We start from the raw sequence: 25,773 nt of genomic DNA on the forward strand, positions 1-25,773 counted from the left end.
ATTTCATTTAGGCTCTAAACAGCTACATTTTATTACTGTTAGAGCTAAGTAAAGTTTGCAGGAGACTTGCTGTCTTGTTCTTTCACCCATGTAAGCAGGGCAATTAAAGAAAAATAATTAAAGCTACATCTAAAGCTACATCACAAAGGACTTTGCTGGCTAGAGCTGATGCCTATCAAATTCCTGACAGCAGTAGCATCATTAAAAAAGTGCAGTTAAACAATTTCTTCTGAAGGAATTCAGTCTCATAAAAATAGCTGCTGGATTCTCAGCTTCACAAGTCAGTGTTTCTCCATGTTTCACTCTGTCTCAGCAGGGTGACCTTGGTTGCAAACATCTGAATTCTCTGCTGTTGTAACAACAACAGTGGTGAAATGCAGAAGCTGCTTCCTGAACACCAAACTACATTCCAGGTATAGGACAAAGAAGGAAATAGAGTACTTCATGCTGAACTGAAATAGGAAAGACACAAGAAAGAAAGAGAGCAGGGCAGTTTGCTCTAAGTGTGGAGGGAGCTCTTTTATGGACTAGACAGCAGGTTTGTGGAGCTTGTGAGTCTGGATTACAGGAGAGGTCAGCCACTAAGAGTGGGGGTTTGCCACAGACCACTCAAGGGCAAAGAAGCAACTCGAAAAAGTCTACGGATCACAGACCCTGGCTCTCCTAGAAGACTAACCCCCCTGACACCTCCTGACAACAATCCAGCAGGGAGGTTGGGACAATCTCTAGACAACAGTGGGCCAGTGAGGGCCCCCTCCTCCTAGTGCTGCTACTCACAACCACAGAAGTGCTAGGGTATGTATTAATCTCTGGCAGGTTTGGATGTAGCAACAAACATAATGGAGTTCAAGATCCTGAGAACAGATATGGGACATCAAGACAGCAGACTGGCTTATCCAGGGAACTGGTATTGTGAGGGAGGCAGATCTGAAGGAAAAGCAGTTTCAGGGAGCTGATGTGTCTTCTAAGACAAGCTCCTCCTAACACAAGAATGGTACTTCCTGAGAGTGAGGGAAAGGGGTGAGAGGGACAGGGATGACAGGAGAAAAAGGAAGTAAACTATCAGGAAGATGACTTGGCTAAATACTGAGTACTGATGGGAAAACAAAGTCATAAAAAGGAGATGGAAGGAAGACAGACTTGAAAGAATATTGAAAAAGTACCTGGGCATGCAGGGCTGGTGTTGGGAAAACCAAAGCTCATTGAGGGCTAAAACTAGCAAGGGGCATGATAGCCAGCAAAACCTTCTACTATTACTAAATACAGAAGAAAATACAGGCCCACTGCTGAGAGAGGCAGTGACAAGTGACAGGTACTCAGTGCTGCTTTTGCCTGTTTTCACTGACATTTTCTCCTGAAGTTAAAGGAGCAGAGGAAATATTGGTAGCGAAACAGGATTCAGCCAAGTATCTCCTGAAAAAATTTCAGCCCAAGCAAATCCATAGGCCCTGAAGGGGTGCACCCAAGAATACTGAACGATCTGGCTGATGTTACTGTGAAGCACCTCTCTATAATCATCAAAACCTTCTGGAGTAACTTCATTACAGTCTGGATGAGTGAAGAACTGACTGGGTGAAAGGCTGGCTGGATTGTTGGCATCAAAGGGTAGTGGTTAATGGAACAACGTGGGAAGTTTTCATAAAACAAAGCAGGAGGTTCCAACTCGATGTGAGAATAAACACTTTTAGAAATAGATGTCCAGAGTTTCAGAGAAAGGCAGTGAAACAAACACACTATCAATCAACAGCAGTCTGCATTTTGCAGACTACCATTTGCCATACCAAGTTATGGCAGACTACCGTAACACACACCACTGTCTTCTGTCATTATCACAGCACATGTAGGTGTGAGTATCGAGTTAAGAGAAATTATTTTCAGTAACATAGTTGCACTGTAAAGTATTGCTTAAATTCATGAGTATGTACCACAATATTAGTGCCACCAGGAATAGATACCCTATTCTTGATTATGTAATCAAGAAAAACTTCTGAAAATAATATTCAGAGTACAAACTACTTTTAATCAGCAACTAAATACCAAGATACTGGCACTGATTACTTCGTTCTCTAATGACATCTGTAATGGATTCCAAGTGCTGTGCCTGATTGCTTCCCAGCTGATCAGGATTCTGTTCATCACTTCTAGCTGCTGGAATGCTGAGATTTCTTGGAGTTCTTTTGCAAAAGGCTTCAACACTGCTTCAGTACATTCTATAAAACAGTCATCATAAACTTTCCACTTAGTACTCCATGATAAAACATATTAAGAGAGGGAAATCTGCAGGTTCCCCTTCCCTCCTTTTTATTGAGAGGTCTTGATTACAGACAGACACTGGCCAATCATCATGGGCTGAGTTGAATCTGCTGCTGATGCTGCCATCATGTCAAGCAATAAGCAATTATTAGACCAATTAAAACACAGTGGCTCTAGTGAGGTGTTCACATGATTGTTTAGGCCAGTAGAAACCCTTAAGACCACTGAGTAATAAACTGTTCTTTCTGGCAGTGTCTTGGAAATTGCATGAGGCAGCTTCATGTATGTATATAATGCACATCACACAGAGAAATGATCCATTCAGCTCCTCTTGCACGTTTGTGAGCAAAATTAACAGATCATAACCTTCTGCAAAACTGACAAGTTGGCATTTAAAATGTTACCAAAGTCTGAGGCACACACTGATGAAAGGCACAGTAATGACTACAGAGATCCATTATTAGGGGGGGGAGGGTGATCACAAAAACTGCCACAAGAAAGACTTATTAATTGTACCTAGCCATACAGTACCCAGGGGAAGTCAGAAGACTGCTGGCTCTCTGTAGCTGGCACTTTATTAACAGAAAAGCCTCAGAACAACATTGTTTGAAGTCAGTATAGACAAAACTAGTCAGAACTATATGTTGTGTTATGAGCCTTTGAGACATATCCAGGGAAAATTAAATTCAGAATAGAATAAACCAAGTTGGAAGAGACCTTCAAGATCATCATGTACAACCTATCATCCAACACCACCTAATCAATGAAACCATGCAACCAAGCACCCCATCAAGTCTCCTCCTGAACACCTCCAGTGATGGTGACTCCACCACCTCCCCAGGCAGCCCATTCCAATGGGCAATCTTTCTCCAGCCTAAACTGTTTCACTCATTTATAGATTAAATATATTAAAGATCCTTTTCAACAGGATGCAGCACATCTGTTATTTTCCCTGAATTTTCTTCCCCGTAGCAAGGGATACTGAAGAGAATATTTAAAATGCTTACACAAATGAAAAGTCTTAATTGAAATGCTTATTAAAACTCTGCTACAGAAGACCAGATGATTCTTAGGAAGAGATTATTTTATGATTCTGGGTTAAACCTGTGCTTTGAAAATTAATGGAAGAACATAAACCAGTAAAACAACTGCTTAAAGGTAGACTTTACATTATGATCAAGCTACTGAGGTGTTACATAGTAGATTTTATCAAGCTTACATCTGCTGGCTCTTATACCTTCCTGCTCTAGCACTAAAATTGTGTTCTGGCCAAAAGGAAGTCTGTAGCCTATAAATAATGAGAAGTCAAATTGATTAACAATTTGACAACTAAAGTTTTAAAATTCACTTTGTGGGACACTGAAAGAATTAGTGAAAGGTGTCTAACATGCTCGAAACCTTGCTGTGCAAACAAGAGCCAGGAAGCACAATCTCAGACACAAGCAGAGTACAAACCTGCATGGTTTGCAAGCTCACTTGGTGGATTGTTGTGCCATCAGCTACGTAGTGAAGGTGGTGTGCAACTCTTCTTATCAAGCCTAAGAAATATAAGACACTGCTTTGATCTGCTTTCCAGACCACCTGTTAACTGGTAACATCACATTTTCTTTCACTTCCAAGAAAAACATTTGTCTTCCTAAAACAGAAAATACTACCAGTCTGTTTGAAAATTGTAACTGTCAAACTTTGTAACCCACCCTTCTAGGCAGTCTGTGGCTCCTCCTCTGGCTGTACACAGGAACACGCTCATTTCCCAGCACACCCCAACAGGAGAGCACTGAAACTTGAATTTGCTGACCTTTATAATTTTAAAACTTCAGATATTGAAGCAGCTGAAATATGAAGCACTTGACAGCCAGAGAATTCTCTGAGCTTCATGCACTTTAGGAACTCAAAAAGCTGTAGCTACTTTTTGTTCTCTTCTTGGTATTGTTTTCCCCCCAATGCCTGAGCGTGTGTTTGTCTTCTCAGAGCATTTGTTTAGGAGAATCAATTGTAACATGTATTCCTGGGCCAGTGGGAAAAAAGCAACTAAAAAAGGTACAGCCCTAAAATCAATTATACAGGAAGTCAGAGGAAGAAATTAGAATGTCTCAAGAATCATCTATAAACACAACAGAGTAGCATACCAAACCCTACAAAATAATATTGTGAAGTGAAAGAAATTAAATTAGCCTTGCTGCCAGCCTGAAATATAAAGAAAATGGAGTTGAAATCCCCATTCTACAATTTCAATTGCCTTACCTGGCATTCCATGGATAAGGTCTCCACACAACACAAAGAACTTGGGTTTAGGGTTTAGTTTGTTAATGGCCTGCACTGCTTGCTCTGCTAATTTGATTTCTTCCTCCCATTCATCATCTCCATTTTTAGTGTCTCCAGTTGCCCAAGCTTTCATCAGTCCAAACTGAGGATCTGCTCCTTGGATGAAGTAGAAGGGCCCCTTCCATTTGTACTCATCATCTAAGAAGAAAAAGACCCCCCCAAAAAATAATGTCAAGCACTAGAGAATCTTATAGAGAGAATGAAAGTTTCCACACATCATTATATTGACTGCTTTTCACCTAAGTAAGTTCAGGCCACTTCGAGGGAAGTACAGAATTCTGCAGGCATTCATATAGGACAAAGGCAGAAGTACAAAATTTTCCTCTAATGGGTTGCTGCAGTAAAAGAAAGTATATTAATCTAATTATACCACATGGTAATTGCAAACTGATTAGAGGAAAAGTGAAGACTTCAGCAAATACTGCTGAAAAGTAGAAGACCACAATACAGCACAAGTGCATAATGTTGATTGCTTTAAGACTCCAATTATTGCTTCTTTAATTAACAAGTTATAACATATACAACACATTTCACTTTTTATAGTTCCAGTAGACTTGCCATTAAATTATTAAGGAATTAAATGCTTTTTGTTCTCATACTTTCAGAGAGAAGCTGGATGTAGGCCATTCTTTGGAGTTGGAACTGAAGCCACTCAACACGACCAAGGTCAGCAAGCACAAAATCCAGCAGCTAGCAGCAATAGTGGAAATGCTAATTTAGAACTGCCACAATAGCTCCTAAGATCTGTGATAGAAAGGTGAGAACTCTCAAACAAATCTTCATTGGTAGAGTCAGTACAGACAGAGGGTATGACAGAACTCATCCTCCCACAATTTTCCTGTATACTTATTTCTCTGATACTATAGGATGGAATAAACCAGGTTGGAAGAGACCTTTGAGATCATTGAGTCCAGCCTATCATCCAACACTATCTAATCATCTAAACCATGGCACCAAGCACCCCATCAAGTCTCTTCCTAAACACCTCCAGTAATGATGACTCCACCACCTCCCTGGGCAACCCAGTCCAATGGCCAATAACTCTTTCTATGGGCACACTGCTGGCTCACGTTCAGCCTACTGTCAACCAGTACCCCCAGGTCCCTTTCTGCCTGACCACTCTCCAGCCACTCTGACCCCAGCCTGTAGCACTGCATGGGGTTGTTGTGGCCAATGCATAGAAACCAGCACTTAGATGTGTTAAATCTCATGCCCTTGGACTCTGCCCATCTGTCCAGCCTGTCAAGGTCCCTCTGCAGAGCTCTCCTAGCCTCTAACAGATCAACACCTGACCCCAGCTTGGTGTCATCTGCAAACTTACTGATGATGGACTCAATATCCTCATACACATCATTGATAAAGATATTAAAGAGCATGGGGCCCTACACTGATCCCTGGGGGACACCACTAGTGGCAAGCTGCCAGCTGGATGTGGCACCATTCACCATCTTTCTCTGGGCTCAGCCTCCAGCCAGTTCCTAACCCAGCTCAGAGTGCTGCTGTCCAAGCCACGAGCTGACAGCTTGGCCAAGAGTTTGCTGTGGGGGACAGTGTCAAAGGCCTTGCTGAAGTCCAGGTAGACTACATCCACAGCCTTCCCTACATCCACCAGGCGGGTCACCTGATCATAGAAGGAGATCAGGTTGGTCAGGCAGGACCTGCCCTTCCTGAAACCATGCTGGCTGGGCCTGATCCCCTGGCCATCCTGTCAGTGCTGTGTAAGTGCACTCAAGATGACCTGTTCCATACTCTTGCCTGGCACTGAGGTCAGGCTGACAGGCCTTTAATTCCCTGGCGCATCCAACCTGCCCATCTTGTGGATGGGCATCACATTGGCCAGCTTCCACACCACAAAAGGAGGATACACAGCACTACAAGCACATTAGAAAAAAAAAAATTAAGAAAGAAAAAACCAAAACAAACTGGCAAAGCACCAGGCAAACAAAGCAACACTTGGCCACAAGTTTGAAACAAAATTGAGTGCTGTTTCCTAGACTTATGTCTCAAGATGGAATTAAATACAAACATGAGTACACTGTGGTTTCTCCAGCTGTCTACATGCATTCATTTGTGACCTGAGTATTTCGGTTTTGACAGCTGGTTTTGCATTTATGCATTTAATATTATTGTGGGGTTTCTTAAACAGCAGTTAACTGTTAAAAACCTCATTGACCACATCAATCTGCAGTTGAATCTAAAAAATGATAAAGCAAATAATTTAAAGTTATAATATAATCCGTAAGTATACTCCTATATTACGTCTCTCTGATCTGAAACCTGTTTGAGGTTAAACTAATCTTCTAATAACAGCACATAAGCAAGTAGCACAGATTGACTTTTGGTTTTCTTCCAGATGATCTAGAACTGGAGGCTCTCATTTTGCAAGGGGGATAAGTTTCTTTCAAGGAAGTTTAGAAAATAGGTCAGAATTCATCTCTTGTACCATGGACATGGATAGATTGAGAAGGAACACGAGCAACTCCCAGCAGCTCTTTGCAATTGTCCTTTGTTGCTATGGCATCAGATCATTTAAAAAAATGCAAGCTCCTATATTTTAGTTAAAGCAGCACTTAATTTCTAAGCAAAATTATTTATGATCTGTTAGCATTGCCTGTTAGTTCATACCACCATTCACTTGTTTTAAATAATAACCATGTATTTTATAGATAGGAACTTTTAGCCACTTAGTAACTTAAAATTCTGAAATTGCTTTCATTTTTTGAATTATGTAACTTTTTCAGAGAACTGAAATGTTCCATCTATCCATGAGCTGACAACAGAAACTTTATGGAAGCAGCTGAAAGGCACAAAGTAATGTAGGGTTTTATTTTATGTCTTGCATGCTAAAATATGACTGCCATAAAAAGCAACTTACATGCTGCATCAAAGGCATTGTTTGTGCAGAGAAAGCTATAGGACAAAAAAACCACCTGGAAGCTTGCATGAGAAATCCTTGATGACCTATAAAAAAATAAATCTGAAAAAAAATGAATAGTCTGAAACAGGAGCCTGTATTGGAGGGGTGGCACCATCCTCAAACTCATAACATGGGAATAAAAGCTCAAGTTTTTGAACATGGCAGGATTTTAACACCTGTCCCTTTTCCAGCAACTTGGTGCACATTACTGATAAAGCAAAACCTACTGGTTTTGTACTGATTAATCTGAACCAAGTAATACTGACCATAGTAGCCTAAGGAAAATAGAGAGAAACAAATCTATCTATTTGTACAGGAACCACTCAGAAAAGACAGCTAGTCTTTGTTTCAAAAGGCTGTGTTGCCCTTTACAGAGCCCCAGGGATGGTACCTGGTGGCCAAAGGCAGCTGGAGCATCTGCAGCAGGCCGGGTAGGTGTCAGGCAGGCTGACTGGCACAGGCAGCGGGACTGGAACAGGTCCCAAGTAACAAGGAGCTTCATATATAATGCTTGAACAGGGAGAGGTCTGGTAAGCAGGCACTGCACAATCAGGGAGCAAGCACAGCTGATACAATACAGGTTGCCAAGCCAGACCAGGGGCTATTCTAATGTATGCTTCATGGAGTGTTTTATTTTCTGCTTTATAGTCATGCTAGTACAGTAGCTCTCTAGGTTTTAAGTAACATGAATGCTTCCAAGACTGTGCACAGATGTACCAGTTTGAGTGGGTGAGTGATGGTCATGTGAGGCAGAGAGAGAGACACTGATAAGATGAATTTGAAAAGAGAAGTTTAGTACACAGACAGAAGTGGCAGAAGAAAGAAGAAACAGAAGATGCAGGGGTGGAAGTGAAGAAGGGTGGGGGAGAACAGGAAGGAGATAGGAGGTGAAAAGAGAAAGGAACTGAAAATGATGCAGAAGTATATGTTTTACACTCCTGTAGGGGGAAAAACCCCCAAAAAATGATAAACTGAAAAAAACCCACAAAGTAGGGACAAGAGGAGAGGTCCAGAAACCTGGGCTACATAAATAACATTTACTTAAAATGTTAGTTTTATTAGCTAATCTTAATTCAATAATTTAGTTAATGGCTACTTTGTAATATTTGATAACTTGCCCTATAGTTAAAAAGAAAGCCAGAGTAAGGTTGAATAAATATTTTCTACCTTTGTTTTGTTAAACCAAATTCCATTAGCTTATTACTGAATTAGTATTTACTGACTGGAGTTTAGTATGTAGAAAAAGAAAATAAAGAAAAAGAATATATGGGAGCAAATTACTATGTGGATACAGTTGTGCTTCAATTACTATAAAGTACTATAAATAGAGTTGTACTGATGCAACACCAGTGGTGCAAATTTGCACCTGCACCAACTCTGAAGCCTGTTCTGAACTCAGCCCATCCAGGAACTAAGTCTTAATTGCCCTCACTGGTCTGTTTGCAGAGGAGTTTATGCAAGTTTTTGCAACTAGTGCAACTAGTTTTGCTTAAAACTCCTGGAACAGAACTCTTTCAACAGACGGGGGGGCAGCGATGAGAGACAGAATGCAGAAACATTCCACCATGACAGATCCAAAAGTCTTTTGCCTAATAGTTAAATGGTTGATCAATGGACAATGTTCAGATGATTATTAACAAAATTTCTGTACCTAATTCTCTGCCTTCCTAGGTGCTTTCTGCACCCTCAAGCAGAACAGGTACTCTAGCTAAGGAAGCTTAAGTATCACAAAAAAACTGGGCCATTTTCTTTTTGACTTTGCACCAAATCCCAAGAAGAGTGCTCAGACAAACCATTCTGCTAGGGGAAATGCCAAGGTCTGGCAGAGGGTTAGCAACAAACAGCATTGGGCACAAGTGGTGGGAAGGGAAACAGCTGGTTTTGCAGTGATCACGTTATGATGATCCAGGTCCTAGATGTTACTCCATAAGGTTTCAATGAAACAGCAGGCACAGTGGCTGTCATCCCTTCAAATGCAGCAAGCAATTACTATTATGGGAGTGACATCAAAAGCATCCTTCTCATTAGGAGTTTCAATTCCCAAGCCTTTAGATGAGCTAGGTAGGTAAAGCAGCAGCAGATTAGGACTCAATAAACTTTCTGCCCTCTCCCTTACATCAAAAATTGTGCAGAGCTGAGATCACCCACAATATGACTCTTCAGCCCTATGAGCACAGAGGTTGTGTGCAACTCCCTGAACATACCACAGCAACATAAAATGCAAATGCCAGACAAAAGGCAGCAGATTTCTCAGACAGTGGATACACATGTAGTTGTTCATTTTTGAAGGACAAATGTCTGTGGAGCAGCTCTTGCACACTGAGTCACACAAAACTCTTATCCCAAAACTTTTGTTCCTAGCCCTCCTTGAGAGCTGCACAGTTGAGAGCAACAGAAGTCAAACTTCAGAACATCTTGTTATGCCTCAGTTTCAATAGCTTCTCACACTTTTTCTGCTCCCATGCATGCCAAAGTACAGAGAGAGGATCAATACAATGTATTTTTAGTAGCACAGGCTGAAAAATGGTGCCAGCTTCTAATTTTATCTAAGGATTAATTCTGTGAAGGGCCAAAGTAGTCAGTTAAGAATTCACAAAGACAACCTCAGCCACGTACTGTGATTATGCATGAAAAAGCACTCCAAGGACCTCAGTGGGATTTAAGCTGAGCTTCACCATTTCTAGAGGACTATAGCTAATAACTCACCATTTCTGCCCTTTTTGCTTTTTCTGAATATGTCCTACCTTTTCTCCCCTCCTCTCCAAAGATCACAAGCTTATACAAACCACTGCAACCTGGCCTCTGACAGCCACACGGCGCTGGTGGGATTTCCAGTGTTTCCATGGGGGGATTTTTTACAAAGTACATAGGGTGGCTTCAACAGTACATTGGTTTTCTTCTTCCTCTAAAAGTTATGGCATTGCCTAGAACAAATCAGTTACAAAAAGTTAACTCCTGTCCATAGTCTCTCTATCGACACCAGTGTATCAGAAGAGGATGGCCATGGACACTGTATCATGGGCAGTAATAAACTTAAAGGCTTCATTCTCATGTTTAGTTTGCCAAGGGAATTAATTTCACTTCTCTGAAAGATCACAAAATAGCAGAAATAAGTACATGGTTTCCTGCCCCTCAGCTGTCTCTGCCTAGAAAGTGTGCCTGTGACTTTTTCTAAGTAAAATTGGACAAGAAGCACAATCTTGTTTTCCTAAAGAAGCAACAGGCAGGAAGGAAAATGGAATATTTTACATGAAGGCAGTATTTATACACTATAAACAATAGGAAAGACAAACTTTTTCCTTGCAATTTTTCTGCAGTTTACCTTTACCTTGTTTTCATTCCTCAGAGTCCTGGAATAGCTTGAAAAACAATAAAGGACTTGCATTAAATCTTAAACAGTTCCTTGATTAATATTAAAACATTATAAACAACTGTGGCTTCAAAACCACCATCATTACTGTATGTCCAAATACAAAGATTTCAAGCTAATGGAATATGACTTCCTTTCAGCTATTTTCCATGTGTACCTGAGAGACTAACAAAGATAAGACTGCTGAAGGTTCTACTGAAAAACCAAGCCAACCCATTATGAAATGTGCAATTTTATGCTTCAGTGAAAACAAAACTAAACAACACTTCAAAACATGGATAAAAATACTTTTTTTTTTTTTTCAGAGAGAAAATATAACTCTTGAAAAGAGTAATTATTGTAGAGATGAAGTATAGAGAGGCTAAACTACAGAGATGTCAGTGGAAACACTGACATAATGAAAGTTGCTCAAATAAATTAGGCACTGCTGCTATTTTTAAAAGATACACTTTTAAACTTCTTAGATAACTATCAAGGTAGGAGATGCCCCCTCAGATACAGTTTATTTGTACTGAGGGCTACAGAATGCTAAACTTGTCATGTCTTTATGCCCGCCCCCAAATTTAACATGTAAACTCATTACAGAAACCTTACAGCCCAAGACTGTAGGTGTGAAGGGGGGTGGCTTGCATAATGACAAGGTGAAGTCACAGAAAGTTGCTCAAAACCCACATAAAAATTTGCCTATTTCGTATGAGTTGGAGACCACATTGGGAATGGAATATGCTACTGGGAAACTGTTCTGATCAGTGCTCAAAAATATCAACATGGAAAAGCTCTAGAACAGTAATTATAATGTGCCAAGATCCAACACTCATGTGAAAGCGAGAAAAAATTAGAAATCAATTGTGGTTGCCTTTAATGTCAAAAGATGGCTAATGATATGTCATTATGGTGCCTTTTCAAAGTACAAAAGTCCTTGAAGGCAGCATGGAAACTATTCAAACACATTATCTCAGAGGCTCAGACCATATGCACAGCATCTGCTAACAACTTCTGAAAGACCACAAAGAATCCAGACTGCCTAAACATCATAAACAGCATCCACAAGGATCCTAGTAAGACAAGGACAGCATCTTTCAAAAAGCTAAAGCATTGAAATAAAGAAAACAGGAAAGATTTTTATGTACTGGAAGGTGTATAAAAGGTCCAAGAAGTGAAGAAGAACTGGATATAAATTTGAAAACTAATAAAGCCCTTCTTAGAGAAGTTATTAGCAGGTAGCCTACTAGACACTAAGGCTAACATGTTCCAGACGTGCAAGATGCACATAAAGATAAAGGTGAAACAGAATAATGTCAGTTTCTGTAGCCACATTTATTGTGAAGGAACTTGTGAAGATGTAATGCCAGGGACAGACAGAGTATCAGATCCATCTCAGATAAAAATATCAGCAGATGTTTCAACAAGTAGACATGAAGTAATAAACCATGCATCCACTGAAGAACTCAAACACAACAAACAGCTAACCCCTGGGGATTTACCTCGCACTTCTCACAATTAAAACTGCCTTTGCAATGGAGGAGCAGGAAGATGGCCAGCAGCACATCTACATTTAAGTGTCTCTTCAGCAATCTAGTAACTATAGACTGCAAAACTGGAATCTGTACAGGCAAGTTGGTGGAAACTGTATCAAAGACAATAACTACTGCACTTATGGACTCTTCAAAAAGAGTATAGATAGCTCTACATGGACAAGGGAAATCTACTTGATATTGTCGCCAAGAGGTATCTGAAAGTAGCTTACCAAAGGCCCTTAAGGAAGCCAAATTATCTTGAAAAATTATAAGTCCTTGCAGGCATAAAAGCTGGTAAAAATAAGAAGCAGACAAGACACACAGATCCTACCTGAATCTATACTGTGATCTACACTCTTCAACACATAAACAATCTGTAGCAGCAACTGAACAGTGGGGAAGTGAAATCTGCTAAAACTATGCCATTTGGCAGTGCAAGAATGAGGCCTGGTTGAGAAGAACCTGACTTCATCTTGCACTAACTGTGCAATAAAGTAGATGAGCTTAAATGGGGCAAAGTGCAGGATACTGCAGGTTATTAAAACATCACCAATTTCATAGAAACAACAACAGGTCTAGCAACTGCCACAAAGAAAGGTCACCCTAACATTCAGTAATGGCAGAAGGCACACAGAGGAAAGGAATAGAGAGCAGAGCAAAGTAAAAAACATGAGAAGCAATTGAATAAACTTTACAAGTTTGCAAAAGATTGGTGAGAGAGGCATGACAGAAGAACATAAAATGATATGTGGAATAGAGAATGTCTGTATGCAATTCTGGTTACCTGCCTCTTCCACGTAAGGGTTTTGGAACCATCAGCTAAACCTAGCAAAAGACAGGTTCAACAGACAACACTTCTGAACCAGTTAAGATGATGGCATTATCACTTGTTTAGTTTGTTGAAGAAAGGCTTCTCTCTATTTTCACAGGAATGCTTTGCATAGCATACTACTGGCATACCTGGGACAAAAACCAAAACCAACCAAACATACAAAACCCCAAACCCAACCCTCAAACCAAAGAGCTCCATGACATTTTGGGAGAAGTGGCAAAGACATCATTTACTGAAACAGTCTTGCTTCTTCACTGTGGCAATGCCAGCGACGAGCAGCGTGAGCAATCTGGCAGTGCAGGCCTAGAGCCTGACATGGTGGTAGGCCATGCTCAGCATAAGTGCAGAGCCAGCTAGCAGTGTAGCAAAACAGTGCTGTGCCTGCAGCATGTAACTAAAGCAGGACACTGGTAGCTATAAACACAGAAAGTTATCTTGGGACAACAGGACATGCACCTGCATCAACAAACCTCGTATGTCATTAGTAGTTGGACCAATAATCTATAATAGTGTGATGTGTGGTCACTCATGGGAACCAATGGAGCTATGCCAACAAGGCACTCCAAATTTATATAAGTTGCAGAAGTTCCCTTGCTACACACTTCTGCCTTTCCTTTCCCTTCTTCTTCTTTGCTTTACTTTACTCGCACCGTAGGCCTGCAATACTGGAACAATAAAGGAACAATACTCGATCATGTTGGTCAGCTGTATTGACTCCAATCTCCATCCCATTACTTCACTAGTATAGAATAGAATTAACCAGGTTGGAAATGACCTTTGAGATCATTGAGTCCAACCTATCACCCAACACTATCTAATCAACTAAACCATGGCACCAAGCACGCTATCCAGTCTCTTCCTAAACACCTCCAGTGATGGGGACTCCACCACCTCCCTGGGCAGTCCATTCCAACGGCCAGTGTGTCTCTGTGAAGAATTTCTTCCTAACAGCCAGCCTAAACCTGCCCTGGCGCAGCTTGACACTGTCTCCTCTTGTTCTGGTGCTGGTTGCCTGGCTACAGCCTCCCTTCTGGTAGTTGTAGACAGCAAAAAGGTCTCCCCTAAGCCTCCTCTTCTCCAGGCCAGGCAACCCCAGCTCCCTCAGCCTCTCCTCATAGGGCTTATGCTCCAGACCTCTCACCAGCTTTGCCGCCCTTAATAAGGGCTTTGTTGCCCTTAGTATGCTTCTAATGCACAATTCACACTGTTAGGAAAGTCAGAGAATTAATAAAAAGGTACAGCCAAAGTATACATAGATCTATTTATATAGGGTATTTATGCACTGTTTGCTATTGTGCTTTGATTACATGGGTAATTCAGATCACTAACCATGAACTTCTGATGCACATACATCACATATAAGAGCAAGTTACAGGTATAATTACCACATCATGTGAAAGCAGATTGAAGAAATTACTATTAGAGACTAGGGTGTAGAAGAATGATTTCATAGAAAAGGTAAAAAGAAAAAAATGAAATTAAGCTCTCAGTGGTAACTCTCTCATTTTAGAAAGAAAATGTATGCTAAGCCATAGCAACAGTAGTAAATGTTTTGTGTGGCTACCTGTTTAAGAAGAGTGAAACCTAAAGAGTCAGGAAAACAAAAAAATACGAACAACTGATTTTCATCTTAAACTGCAACGAACTTTGCCTCAGTTTTATCAGCCCTTGGTTCTGGATTGAGTTTCTTTTTCCCCCAATCATTTGGTTATAAAAGGTTGTGCTGAACTTTAGCCTCTTATGAAATAGCTAAGTAAATTATTCACAAAAACCCCATGTTGTACTCAAAGACTGGACTATGATAGTCTAAAAAGTCCTGAACAAGATTAAAACCAATAAAACATATAAAGAATACCAAACAAGGACACTTCAGGAGAAAGAAACATATGTGGAAAACTGATACCTAAATCACATCTTTTCTTCCTTGTTAAAGAAAACTTTCAAGAAGTACTTTGATAAAGCTTTTGTTCAGGAATTTTTACACTCCTATTGAACATTTCTTTTGTCAGTTTCATCACTATACAGTTGATATAACTAGATGGCTTGTCTGCCATCTGTCCTTTCAAACAAATGCTAGGCATTCTGTTTCAAACCAACCACACCATCTGCAATTAATAGGTTGCCAGAAATGCTGTATGCATATACTTCACATGCTCAGAGTTGGCGATTTTTATTTGGCAACAAGCAAAACCAAATATTTCCAATGAAATTCAAGAAAATACCACAAAGTTAATGGGACTGGATAGCCTTGCCCACCTCACCAAACCAATGCAAGCTGTAATTTATAAACAAAGGAAATACCCTCCATGCGTGGCAACAGGAAAACATTACTCAACACAGAGCTTGTTACTCACTTGGAAAACCTAAGCACACTATAAAACCTCCCCCCTTGGAAGACTTTCACAAACAGGTGATACACAGATACATGATCAACATGTTTCCCTGTGGCCCAAGCCACAGCAGTCAACAGGTGGCTGACATCTTTGGCTTGGCAGCAGTTCACCTGAGAGGAGGTAAATCTATAAGCAAGTCTCCCATAGAGCCGACTTACACTCAGGCGTTAACAGCCAAGAAGGTTAAACAAGCGTCGTTTGCACAGCGTCGAAGCATCAGAGACTCTGAGAGAGACTGAAGAACCTCAAAGAAATAGGGATCTTAGCTAGTTGTGTTAGGGTACACCTGCCCTTCATTTGGGTACCATAAGTAATGAGCTACCTGTAACCTGTTAGGTCAACACTACAGGAACAAGCATATGACAGAATGCTGCCGGCACCAATAGTTTCACAAGCCAAGACGAGATTTAGCAACACTGACAAGCATTTTAAACCGAATCTGGTGATGGACACTGCCATCCGCGCTACGGACGGACGGTGGGCCGGACAGCGGGCCGGAAAGCGAGGGCCAACGCTTCAACGAGCCTCTGCTCTCCCGTGAACAAACTCAAGGGCCCTCGGGGGAATCCCGGCACAGCACAGCGGCAGCAGACACCACAGCTCCGCACGCAGCCGAGCCGCACGCCGAGGGCGGCCGGCTGCCCCAACAGGCGCCTCCTGTCACGGGCTTCCTGGCGCCGGCGAACAGCTCAGGGATCTGCCCCAGCCCCTCAGAACACCTTCCCTACGCCTCCCCATCCCAGGCACTACGGACTCCTCCCGCTGCCGCCGGGGAAAGCCCTCGGCTTCCTCTCCGTACGCCCCTCCCGCACCACCGGCCCGCCTGCGCGGCGGGGAAGAGAGCCCGCCGGAACCCGCAGCCCTATGCCGAAGTTCCGCTCGGCACGGGCCCCGCCGCGCGTACCTTGGCGGAAGGCGGTCAGAGTCCTGCCCCGGGCCCTCAGAAACACGTTCCCCTCAGCCGCCATGGCTCCCACGCGCCGTGCGGCCGCTGGCGAGAGCCGCCGCTCGGCCCGGGACCGGTGAGGGGGTGGTACCGCCTCCGCCGGGGGCGGTGCCTAGGCGCGGGCGGGTACACCCGCGGCAGAGGCACGGCAGGCGCTATGCGGAGGGATAGAGAGAAATCGGCGAGAGCAAGGCGGTTAGGCAGGGAGGGACAGGCTGCGCTAGGAGAGAGGCGAGGGACGGTCCTGGAACGCGAGGGATACTGTGCAGTGGCTACCCGGCGCCGCCATGTTCGGGAGGCGGTGGGGGCCGGTTGTGGCGGGAGCCGGCGCAGTGACATGGCGGGTGCGGGCGGGCTGGCCTCCGGGGAGCGCAGCCTTAGGGAGCGGAACCTGCCCCAATGGTCTGGTAGCTTTTAAATGAATAATACTGAAAAAGTAATCCACTTTCTGTATTTTTCAGCTTCTACTTAACCTGTGACCTGAGGGGATGTGCTCCAGGTCAGAATTCCTCTTTAGCGTTAACTGCACTCACAAAGTTAGACATCACCACCAACTGCCCTTTGAAAAAGAAAGGGGAAAAAAAATCTAAAAAGCACAATAACAGTATCTGTTTGCCCCCACTGCCTGCTCTCCCCGACCCCAGGTACCTCATGACTGGCCCTGCCTTGGCCATGACTGCACATTGGTGGCTTCCGTTCTCAGCACCAGGCTACACAGTCGGGTGATGATTGAAATGCATGGACAACCCTCGCACAGCAATGTTTTCTTAATCTTTTCTTGAGTCCCTTTTGACCTGCGAATACAGTAAGGATAATACAGTTGCAATTTCCCAGTTGAACAGCTAGGACCCCATTATTCTGCACTGTGTGACATACAGAGTTTAGAGTGCCTCTTTATTGATCGTGTGAAATCAGTAGCAAAGTACTACATAAGTTCTTGTTATCAACTGAAGTGTATTCCTAAGGCTGGATTATTTTTTGCATCTGTAAAATGGGAGTGTTATTATCCACAAATGAAAACAGTTTCATTTCTGCTTGTAAACTGCTTGATGTTCATTACACGGAAAGCGCTAGAGGAATTTCACACACACCACCCCACCCCCTCTTCCCCTGTTTATGAGGCATTTGGTGTATTAAGCAAACACATTTTTAACTCTCAGGTGCATCCCATATCCTAACACCATCATAGGAACAGGTGCTCATGGTCAAATGCTGTAACTGTGTTTGATAATATAGAAGCAATTGGCATCATGATCCTAGGGTATTTTTGACCATTACTGTTTCTTTCCCATCTTCTCATCTGCTTAATAGGGCTGAGCAGTCACATACCAGAATACATGACTGCTTCATGACTTCAGCTCTAAACTCTGGATGAATTTTGCCAGTTGAATACCATCAAGATCAGACCCAAAAGTATAGAGAGAACATTATTGTTTTGGTAAGATAGTACACGGTAGTTTTGTAGTGCAAGGACATAAGCTTGTGATCAGCACACCAAATTAAGTTTGTTTTAACCTGGGTATGTTGCTAAAGGCAACTGTCTTTCTTAAGCCAAGTTATGCATGTCTGGAAGACTGAATCAGACCTGGCAGAGATGTAAATTCTAAAATCTTCTAGATGTACCTAAGCCTGTGTAATTTCACAGCTTTTTTTTTCTAGGCATGTGTAGGGGGCTATCCTACAAAATTCTGTTGTCAGTACTGTATTTGATCTTTTTGCAGTGTGGGTCACAGGTGAGCCTCAGGATGCTCAGCTTTTTATAAGTGATGAGTATTGTGACTATGCAGGGTCCCTATGTTGCCTTCTCTTCAAATGGAATCTTGTGGTACTACATGACCTTGAGTATTGTCTACTGTATAGAGGATCCCAGAAGAAATTTCCAGTTTGTAATTTACTGACATTTCCTTCTGGTTTTGCAGCCTGAGTGCAGAAGTGTTTTCATCTGCAGAAATAAAGGAAGATTTACATAAAAACGTGAGAACTGAGCCTGTGGAGTGTGTGTGCAGGAGGGGGATTTCTGCTCTCTCCTGCTTCCTTTACTCTGCCAAATTTGAAGTATGCATTTTTGAAGCCAAGACCATGGACCAAATGCTATACAGCTAAACTCATTTTACTATGACTAAATCGTTTAAAGTTACTAGTGATCTATGTTAGTTTAATTATAGACTTTCATGGAATTACTCCAGATGAAGCCTAGATAAAGCAGCAAAATTCTGTCATAGGACTTGAATTATTATACAAAGTGTCATGAATATACTGACACTGAATAAATAATTTGCAGTACCACGTGTATGGTCTTATTTATAGAGTATAAATTGGGAATGAATTTGAAAAGTTAGTGTGAGCATACAGGGAGGATTTGCCATTCTAGGTTAGCACGCAGTGTGTATTGAAAGTAAGACACATAAAAACTGAGAAATGGAGGCACTGAAAAGGAAATGCTTATATAAGGTTTTGCTTAGTAATGACTGTGGTTAGAATAGTGCAGATCTGAGGAGTCCAGATCTTCACAGAATCACAGAAACATTCAGGTTTGAAAAGACCCTTGGGATCACCAAGTTCAACCAATAACCCTACTCTACAAGGTTCACCCCTAAACCATATCCCCAGGCAACACACCAAAACAACCTTTAAACACATCCAGGGTTGGTGATTCAACCACCTCCCTGGGCAGCCCATTCCAATGCCTGACCACTCTTTCAGTGAAAAATCTTTTCATAATGCCTAGTCTAAACCTACCCAGTCACACCTTGAGGCCGTTCCCTCTTGTTCTATCATTAATTACCTGTGAGAGGAGACCAGCACCAACTTCTCCACAATGTCCTTTCAGGTAGTTGTAGAGAGCAATGAGGTCTCCCCTCAGCCTCTTCTTTTTCACACTAAACAGTCCCAGCTCCTTCAGTCTCTCTTCGTAAGATTTATTCTCCAGGCTCTTCCCCAGTTTCATTGCCCTCCTCTGCACTCGTTCCAGTACTTCTAAGACTATTCTAGTACACATTAGATCATGCTGCAAATCTTTACAGTTCTTAACAATTTGGAAGTTCTGACAAATCCAGTAGCAGACACTCTAGTTTTTACTGCATTTTAAAGTATGACTATATGCACTTTCAGAGACCTAGATAAAGTACTAATAAAACAAGTGTGTAACTCTAAAATTTGCTATCTCTGATGAACAATTCATATAAAGAGCAAAATAGTCAAAGCAGGCCTTGAAGGAGGGGGTCCTTTCTCTGTTCTCAGCAAAGGATAAAAGGACAAGAAATTGCATAAATGGAAGACTACAAAAGGTGAAAAGGACAGAAGAAGGCTGGTCTAGGCATTTGAATTAAAATTACAAAGCATATGCAGATTTGAAACTAAACCATTTTAATCTTGCACATACAATAGAATGACTATCTGCCATCTGGAAATCAGGGAATCCAATGAAAGTTAGAGGTGTAAACAACACACACTGGATTATCAACATCTGTTTTCAGTACATGCTGATATATAGGAGTCCTTGAGGGATAAGTTAGAAGAAATAATAGGAATTAGCAAAACTTGATGATATAAAAAGAATCACATTGTTGTGTGTTTGGAGACAAAATGGATCTTATACTAGCCCACTCTGTCTCTATCTCCTATCTTATCCTATCCTTTCTCCTGTTTCACTGCAGAGAGCAAAAGACTTCATGAAGACTATGCCAGTATAAAAAAACTGAGCAATCTAAAACATTACAGATTATGATGAAACTTGAGGGCTGCTCCTTTGACATCCTGTATGAGCATAAATTAATCAAAACACTAAAAAGCACTGTTTAAAAAATGTCCTGTTAATACTTGGCCTTGATACCAAATGACTTTCCATTCACAAAGGGCCATAAAACAATATAAAAAACATTAAAAAATATTTTGCCCAAAACAGCTTTAAAAGACTGGTTGACTGAGACCAGTATTTTGTTGCTAGGAAGGGAACAATGATGACTTTGATTATTTCCACAGTTAAGAATCCACAATGTAATTGATTTTTATCTGACTCATTTAGTGTGGGCAGGCTCCATTTGTTCAAGAAACCTGTAATATATTCCTTGAATCACTGTAACTATGAGAGATCTAAAAGTTGATGTAATGAGTTAAACACACTATTTAACTCAATTTGTTTTGCACACTGAATTCGCATTTCTGACACAGATACAGGCTCTATCTATATCTATTGGTTGTTATTGTGTGCTGCCAAATATTTAAGAGTTCTACTTTATTCAGGATGCCTCTGAGTTTGGATTTCCCTGACAGGCTGGACAGATGGGCAGAGTCCAACGGTATGAGATTTAACACATCCAAGTGCTGGGTTCTGCACATTGGCCACAGCAACCCCATGCAGTGCTACAGGCTGGGGTCAGAGTGGTTGGAGAGCAGCCAGGCAGAGAGGGACCTGGGGGTGCTGGTCGATGGTAGGCTGAACATGAGCCTACAGTGTGCCCAGGCAGCCAAGAGGGCCAATGGCATCCTGGCCTGTATCAGGAACAGTGTGGCCAGCAGGAGCAGGGAGGTCATTCTGCCCCTGTACACTGCACTGGTTAGGCCACACTTTGTGTACTGTGTCCAGTTCTGGGCCCCTCAGTTTAGGAAGGATGTTGACTTGCTGGAACATGTCCAGAGGAGGGCAACAAGGCTGGTGAGAGGCCTCAGTTTAGGAAGAACATCGAGACACTTGAACGTGTCCAGAGAAGGGCAACGAGGCTGGCAAGAGGCCTTGAGCACAGCCCTGTGAGGAGAGGCTGAAGGAGCTGGGATTGTTTAGCCTGGAGAAGAGGAGACTCAGGGGTGACCTCATTGCCCTCTACAACTACCTGAAAGGTGGTTGTAGCCAGGAAGGGGTTGGTCTCTTCTCCCAGGCAACCAGCACCAGAACAAGGGGGGACAGTCTCAAGCTGCACCAGGGGAAGTTTAGGCTGGAGGTGAGGAGAAAGTTCTTCACCGAGCGAGTCGTTCGTCATTGGAATGTGCTGCCCAAGGAGGTGGTGGAGTTGCCATCCCTGGAGGTGTTCAAGAAGGGATTGGACGTGGGACTTGGTGCCATGGTCTAGTCATGAGGTCTGTGGTGACAGGTTGGACTCCATGATCTTTGATGTCTCTTCCAACCTTGGTGATACTGTAACAGGTTGGTGAGGGGCTTGGAACACAAGCCCTATGAGGAGAGACTGAGGGAGCTGGGGTTGCTTAGCCTGGAGAGGCGGAGGCTCAGGGGTGACCTTATTGCTCTCTACAACTACCTGGAGGGAGGTTGTGGACAGGCAGAGGTTGGTCTCTTCTCCCAGGCAGCCAGCACCAGAACAAGAAGACACAGTCTCAAGCTGCGCCAGGGGAGGTTTAGGCTGGAGGTTAGGAAGAAATTCTACACAGAGAGAGTGATTGCCCATTGGAGTGGGCTGCCCAGGGAGGTGGTGGAGTCACCGTCATTGGAGGTGTTCAGGAGGAGACTTGATAGGGTGCTTGGTGCCATGGTTTAGTTGATTAGGTAGGTTGGATTAGTTGATAGGTTGGACACGATGATTTTGAAGGTCTCTTCCAACCTGGTCTGGTCTGGTCTATTCTATTCTATTCTATTCTATTCTATTCTATTCTATTCTATTCTATTCTATTCCATTCCAAGACTTCATTTTCAGGCACACTGAATACTTGCACCTTTTATTGAGTAATTGAGACCTGGGCTGCCAACAAGTTTGGAAGTCATGACCAGTAATGACACCAGTGAATGAGAGAGCTAGACGAGAAGAAATTATTTGATCTAGTGCCTTTTTGTGAGACATTAGGTATGAACTCCCATGGATCTTTGGGTCATAAATTTGTATTACAAGTGCTTGACATAGAAAAAAATGCATAGCAGTCCAGCAGGGATAGAGCTAGGTGAAAAAGTCAAGGTTTTAATTGAAGCACATGCTTCCAAAATTATACAGAAAATGTGAAATTAACAGCTACCCAAGAACTTTCTGATTTAAGTGTTCTCCAGAATTATTCCAGTTAGAATTGGACAGCGTTTGCCCACTATCTAAAGTTTATGATTACTATGTGGCTCAGTTGGTAGCGCATCAGACCCTTAATGGGAAGGTTGTGAGTTCAAGCCTGCAGTGGGCAGTAGTGCCCTCCCTACTCCAGTCCTGAGGTCTGTGGTTACAGGTTGGACTCGATGATCTTTGAGGTCCCTTCCAACCTTAGGAATACTGAATACTGAATACTGCTTCTCATAAAGACCCATCCAGTCATGAATGACAGGGAATTGGGCATTCAAATAGATCTGAAGAAACTATTCAGTACTTATATATGTGTATGTGTGGTTTGAGTACTACAGGCTTTAGGTATATATTAGTAGACTTAGTCTAAGGAAAAAATATAGATTTAAGAGCTTTTAATTCACATCTAGATCGTAAATTTGAACTTATTGGACTTTTCCTATTTTTAAATAAACGGATTTTCCAAGTGAAAGCAGCAATCTGGTAGAAGAAAGAGTATTTAGTTTATGCAACTATATGCATGACTCTCAGATTCCTTTCTGTTTCTTTGCTGATAAATGACATTTTATTAGGGAAAAAAACCCACAAAACAAAAAAAAAAAAAAACCCACAGATGATCATTAAGTACAGTTACTATTTCTGCCCAAAAAAAAAATCAAAACACCAGCAATCCTTCAAGTATTTAACTTAAAAAAAAACCCCAAAACAAACACAAAGCAAACCAAAACCCGTTCAGATCACTTAGATGTTTTTGCAGCTAGGCATACAACAAGGACATTTGTGGTTTACTGTTACATTGGTTCGCTCAAAGTGCATTGCCAATGTACTGGGCAAATCCCTTTGTCTTTTAGCTCAAAGCAGCAAATTCTGTTTCAGAATGGAAAACACTATTTTTACACTGCAGGTAACAGGAAAACTTTTTTTTTTAATAAAATGATACTTCATTCTTTATCCTTTCTTGTATGAAGAGAATTTGCCCTCATTTTTAAAGGAGAATTATTTGTTTTGGTCACCTAAATTTAGCAGGCAGGCTCTTTGCAGCTCACTTGCTTAACCAAATACTCATTTGAGAAGCACATGCACATCACTGTTCTGAGAGGATGTAACAGACAGGGCAGACTGACTTCAGAGTACTCTGAGAAAAACAACAGAGATTACAGGAAAAGTGTGAAAGAAGAATCATTGTCTTACCACTTTGCAAAGTTGTAGCTTCTGCTACAGAGTAAGGCTGGACACCACAGAACTGTCTGCTGTGCAAGTGGAAACTGTACTTACACATCAGCAGACAAGTAAACTCTATTGTTGATTTGGCTACAAGGGTCTCAGACTACCGCTACTCTTTCCTCAAAATATACCCATACCAATAGATTGCATCAGCAGGAGAGGATGTTATCTGTCTTACAGAATTATTCTGTCCCCTAAAATCCTCACAGAAATCTTCTACACATTAGTATTCACTCATGTTGTGTGCCAGGTTTTGCGTGTGAAATAGATCCTAAAATTGACTTTACCATCTGTGATGTCACTAATATAGCAGTCACTGAACTTCCTGAAACAGGATGACTATGAAGGACGCATTTATTTTGCCACAGATTTCTATAAAACAAAATGTTTTTTCTTTCCCCAGTAATTAAAGTTGGGAGATGAACAAGGAAGGTACTCTGGGAAAACCACAGATTAATTTAAGCATAAATGACCCATTTAAGTTTTTTTTATTTTAACTCAAGTAATGACTGAAGAAAATTAGTTCAGAGACTGATGAAGGATGGTAATTACCTGAATAGGTAATTATTGCTATTACAAACCTCTTAGTTTAATTTGTAGGAAATATGATATGAAAATTAAATAGTATTTGATTTTTTTATGTTTTAGTGTGGACTAGCTGTGTCTAGCACTTTTGTTTCTCAGAACTTCAAGGACCTTTCCTTTTCTATTAATGATAGTATTAGATAACCAGAAGGATCCATTTTTCAACAATATTATCTCAGTAATAAATTACATTTTCCACTTCTCTCAGGTTCCTGGTCTAGACCTGTAGGTGTTTTACAGGCCTTGGGTACAAAGAGATAAAGATCAAATCTGGACACGGATAGAAGCATACAGAGGCTGATTTATGAGTGAAGACATAACATGCACCACAAAACTCCTACTTTCAAAGTTAATAATAGATGAGGACAAGACTGCATGCCCTACAAGGCAAAAGCAACCCACCTGTTCTGTACTAGCCCTTCAACTACTCCCTCGCTCACTGTGTTTGCGGTGATTGTTTTCAGATCTCTTCTGTTTGTACTTATTCATAACAACTAAGTCAAGGACAACACTCTGTGTATTCCCAGAGTGGTGTTTTTCCCACACTGGTTTATTCCCATAGGTGTAAACTTTCAAATTTTTCAAGTCTCTGTTACAGATGTAACAAAGTCCAATGTCCAGAGAGGGGAAAAAAGCAGGATTTAATTGACAATAGAAAAGTGGTTTTCCCACTCTTTGAATTTTTCCTGTTTTTAAAACAATGGAGAAATAAACATTTATTTCTGGAAATGTTGATTAGTCTTATTGATACATTCCCAGATTTGCTGAAAGATGATCACAATAAAGACATGTCCCCTGTACAGCAGGCAAAATAAATTATCTAAAGTTCCCCTTCTCTAGCTGATCTGGAACCACTGAAGATAATTTTGATGTTTGCTGGTTGCTTGCAGGCATATGCAGTAGGAAACGTGTTAAAAGCTCTGTATTCCACACAGCAGTAGGCAAAGAATGAGAAAAATGTGTTCAATGTTTAGCAAATTTACTCCGTGGCAAATGTAGCCAGTGGCCTTGTGAAATGAACTGCTCCACCGAGTTTTGCTACAGAATGTAGCTTCATTGTAGCTTTAAAATCAGGTAAAAGTAAGACCCTACTGCTATGAAGCCTATTTATACTGGCTCAACAAGCATGGCGGCTTCATTGAATGCTGTTGTTCAAAAATGGCTCTGAAAATGGGAAAATTACATAATGCCAGTCCACAGAAGTAGAGAGACTGAAGGCTATTTGTCTGCAGGGACACACTCAACAAGCAGAAATGTAGCAAACCATGTTTAACCATGACATGTTGAGAACACTTGTCTGACAACAAGCAGCCTGGCTACAAACATATGGTCTTGAACTTATGCAATGGTCTTACTTTACAGAAAGCTGCTGGAATGAATGATAAAACAGGACAATCCTAAAAATAGTGAAGTGTGATTAA

The 25,773-nt window shown here is 41.6% G+C and overlaps 1 protein-coding gene across 3 annotated transcripts in view; it reads right to left on the bottom strand.

Annotated features, from left to right (window-relative positions):
* CPPED1 (calcineurin like phosphoesterase domain containing 1) overlaps positions 1-17,329 on the bottom strand; it is a 51,604-nt gene extending 34,275 nt beyond the window's left edge. The window contains exons 1-2 of one of the 3 annotated variants that reach the window (XM_068147097.1): positions 16,512-16,635; positions 4,498-4,716 (exon numbers count right to left, since the gene is read on the bottom strand). In XM_068147097.1, the coding sequence (XP_068003198.1) occupies positions 4,498-4,716; positions 16,512-16,575 (283 nt within the window). In that variant the 5' untranslated portion in view covers positions 16,576-16,635. Of the gene's footprint in view, positions 1-4,497; positions 4,717-15,765; positions 16,346-16,511; positions 16,636-17,201 lie in introns of those variants that run through there. The other 2 variants (XM_068147095.1, XM_068147096.1) reach the window with 2 other exon arrangements.
* Between the last annotated feature and the right edge of the window lie 8,444 nt (positions 17,330-25,773).

This window comes from Melanerpes formicivorus, unplaced genomic scaffold, assembly GCF_026170545.1.
Source record: "Melanerpes formicivorus ecotype bairdi unplaced genomic scaffold, bMelFor1.0.p_v2 SCAF_14, whole genome shotgun sequence".
In the NCBI taxonomy this organism is placed as follows: domain Eukaryota; kingdom Metazoa; phylum Chordata; class Aves; order Piciformes; family Picidae; genus Melanerpes; species Melanerpes formicivorus.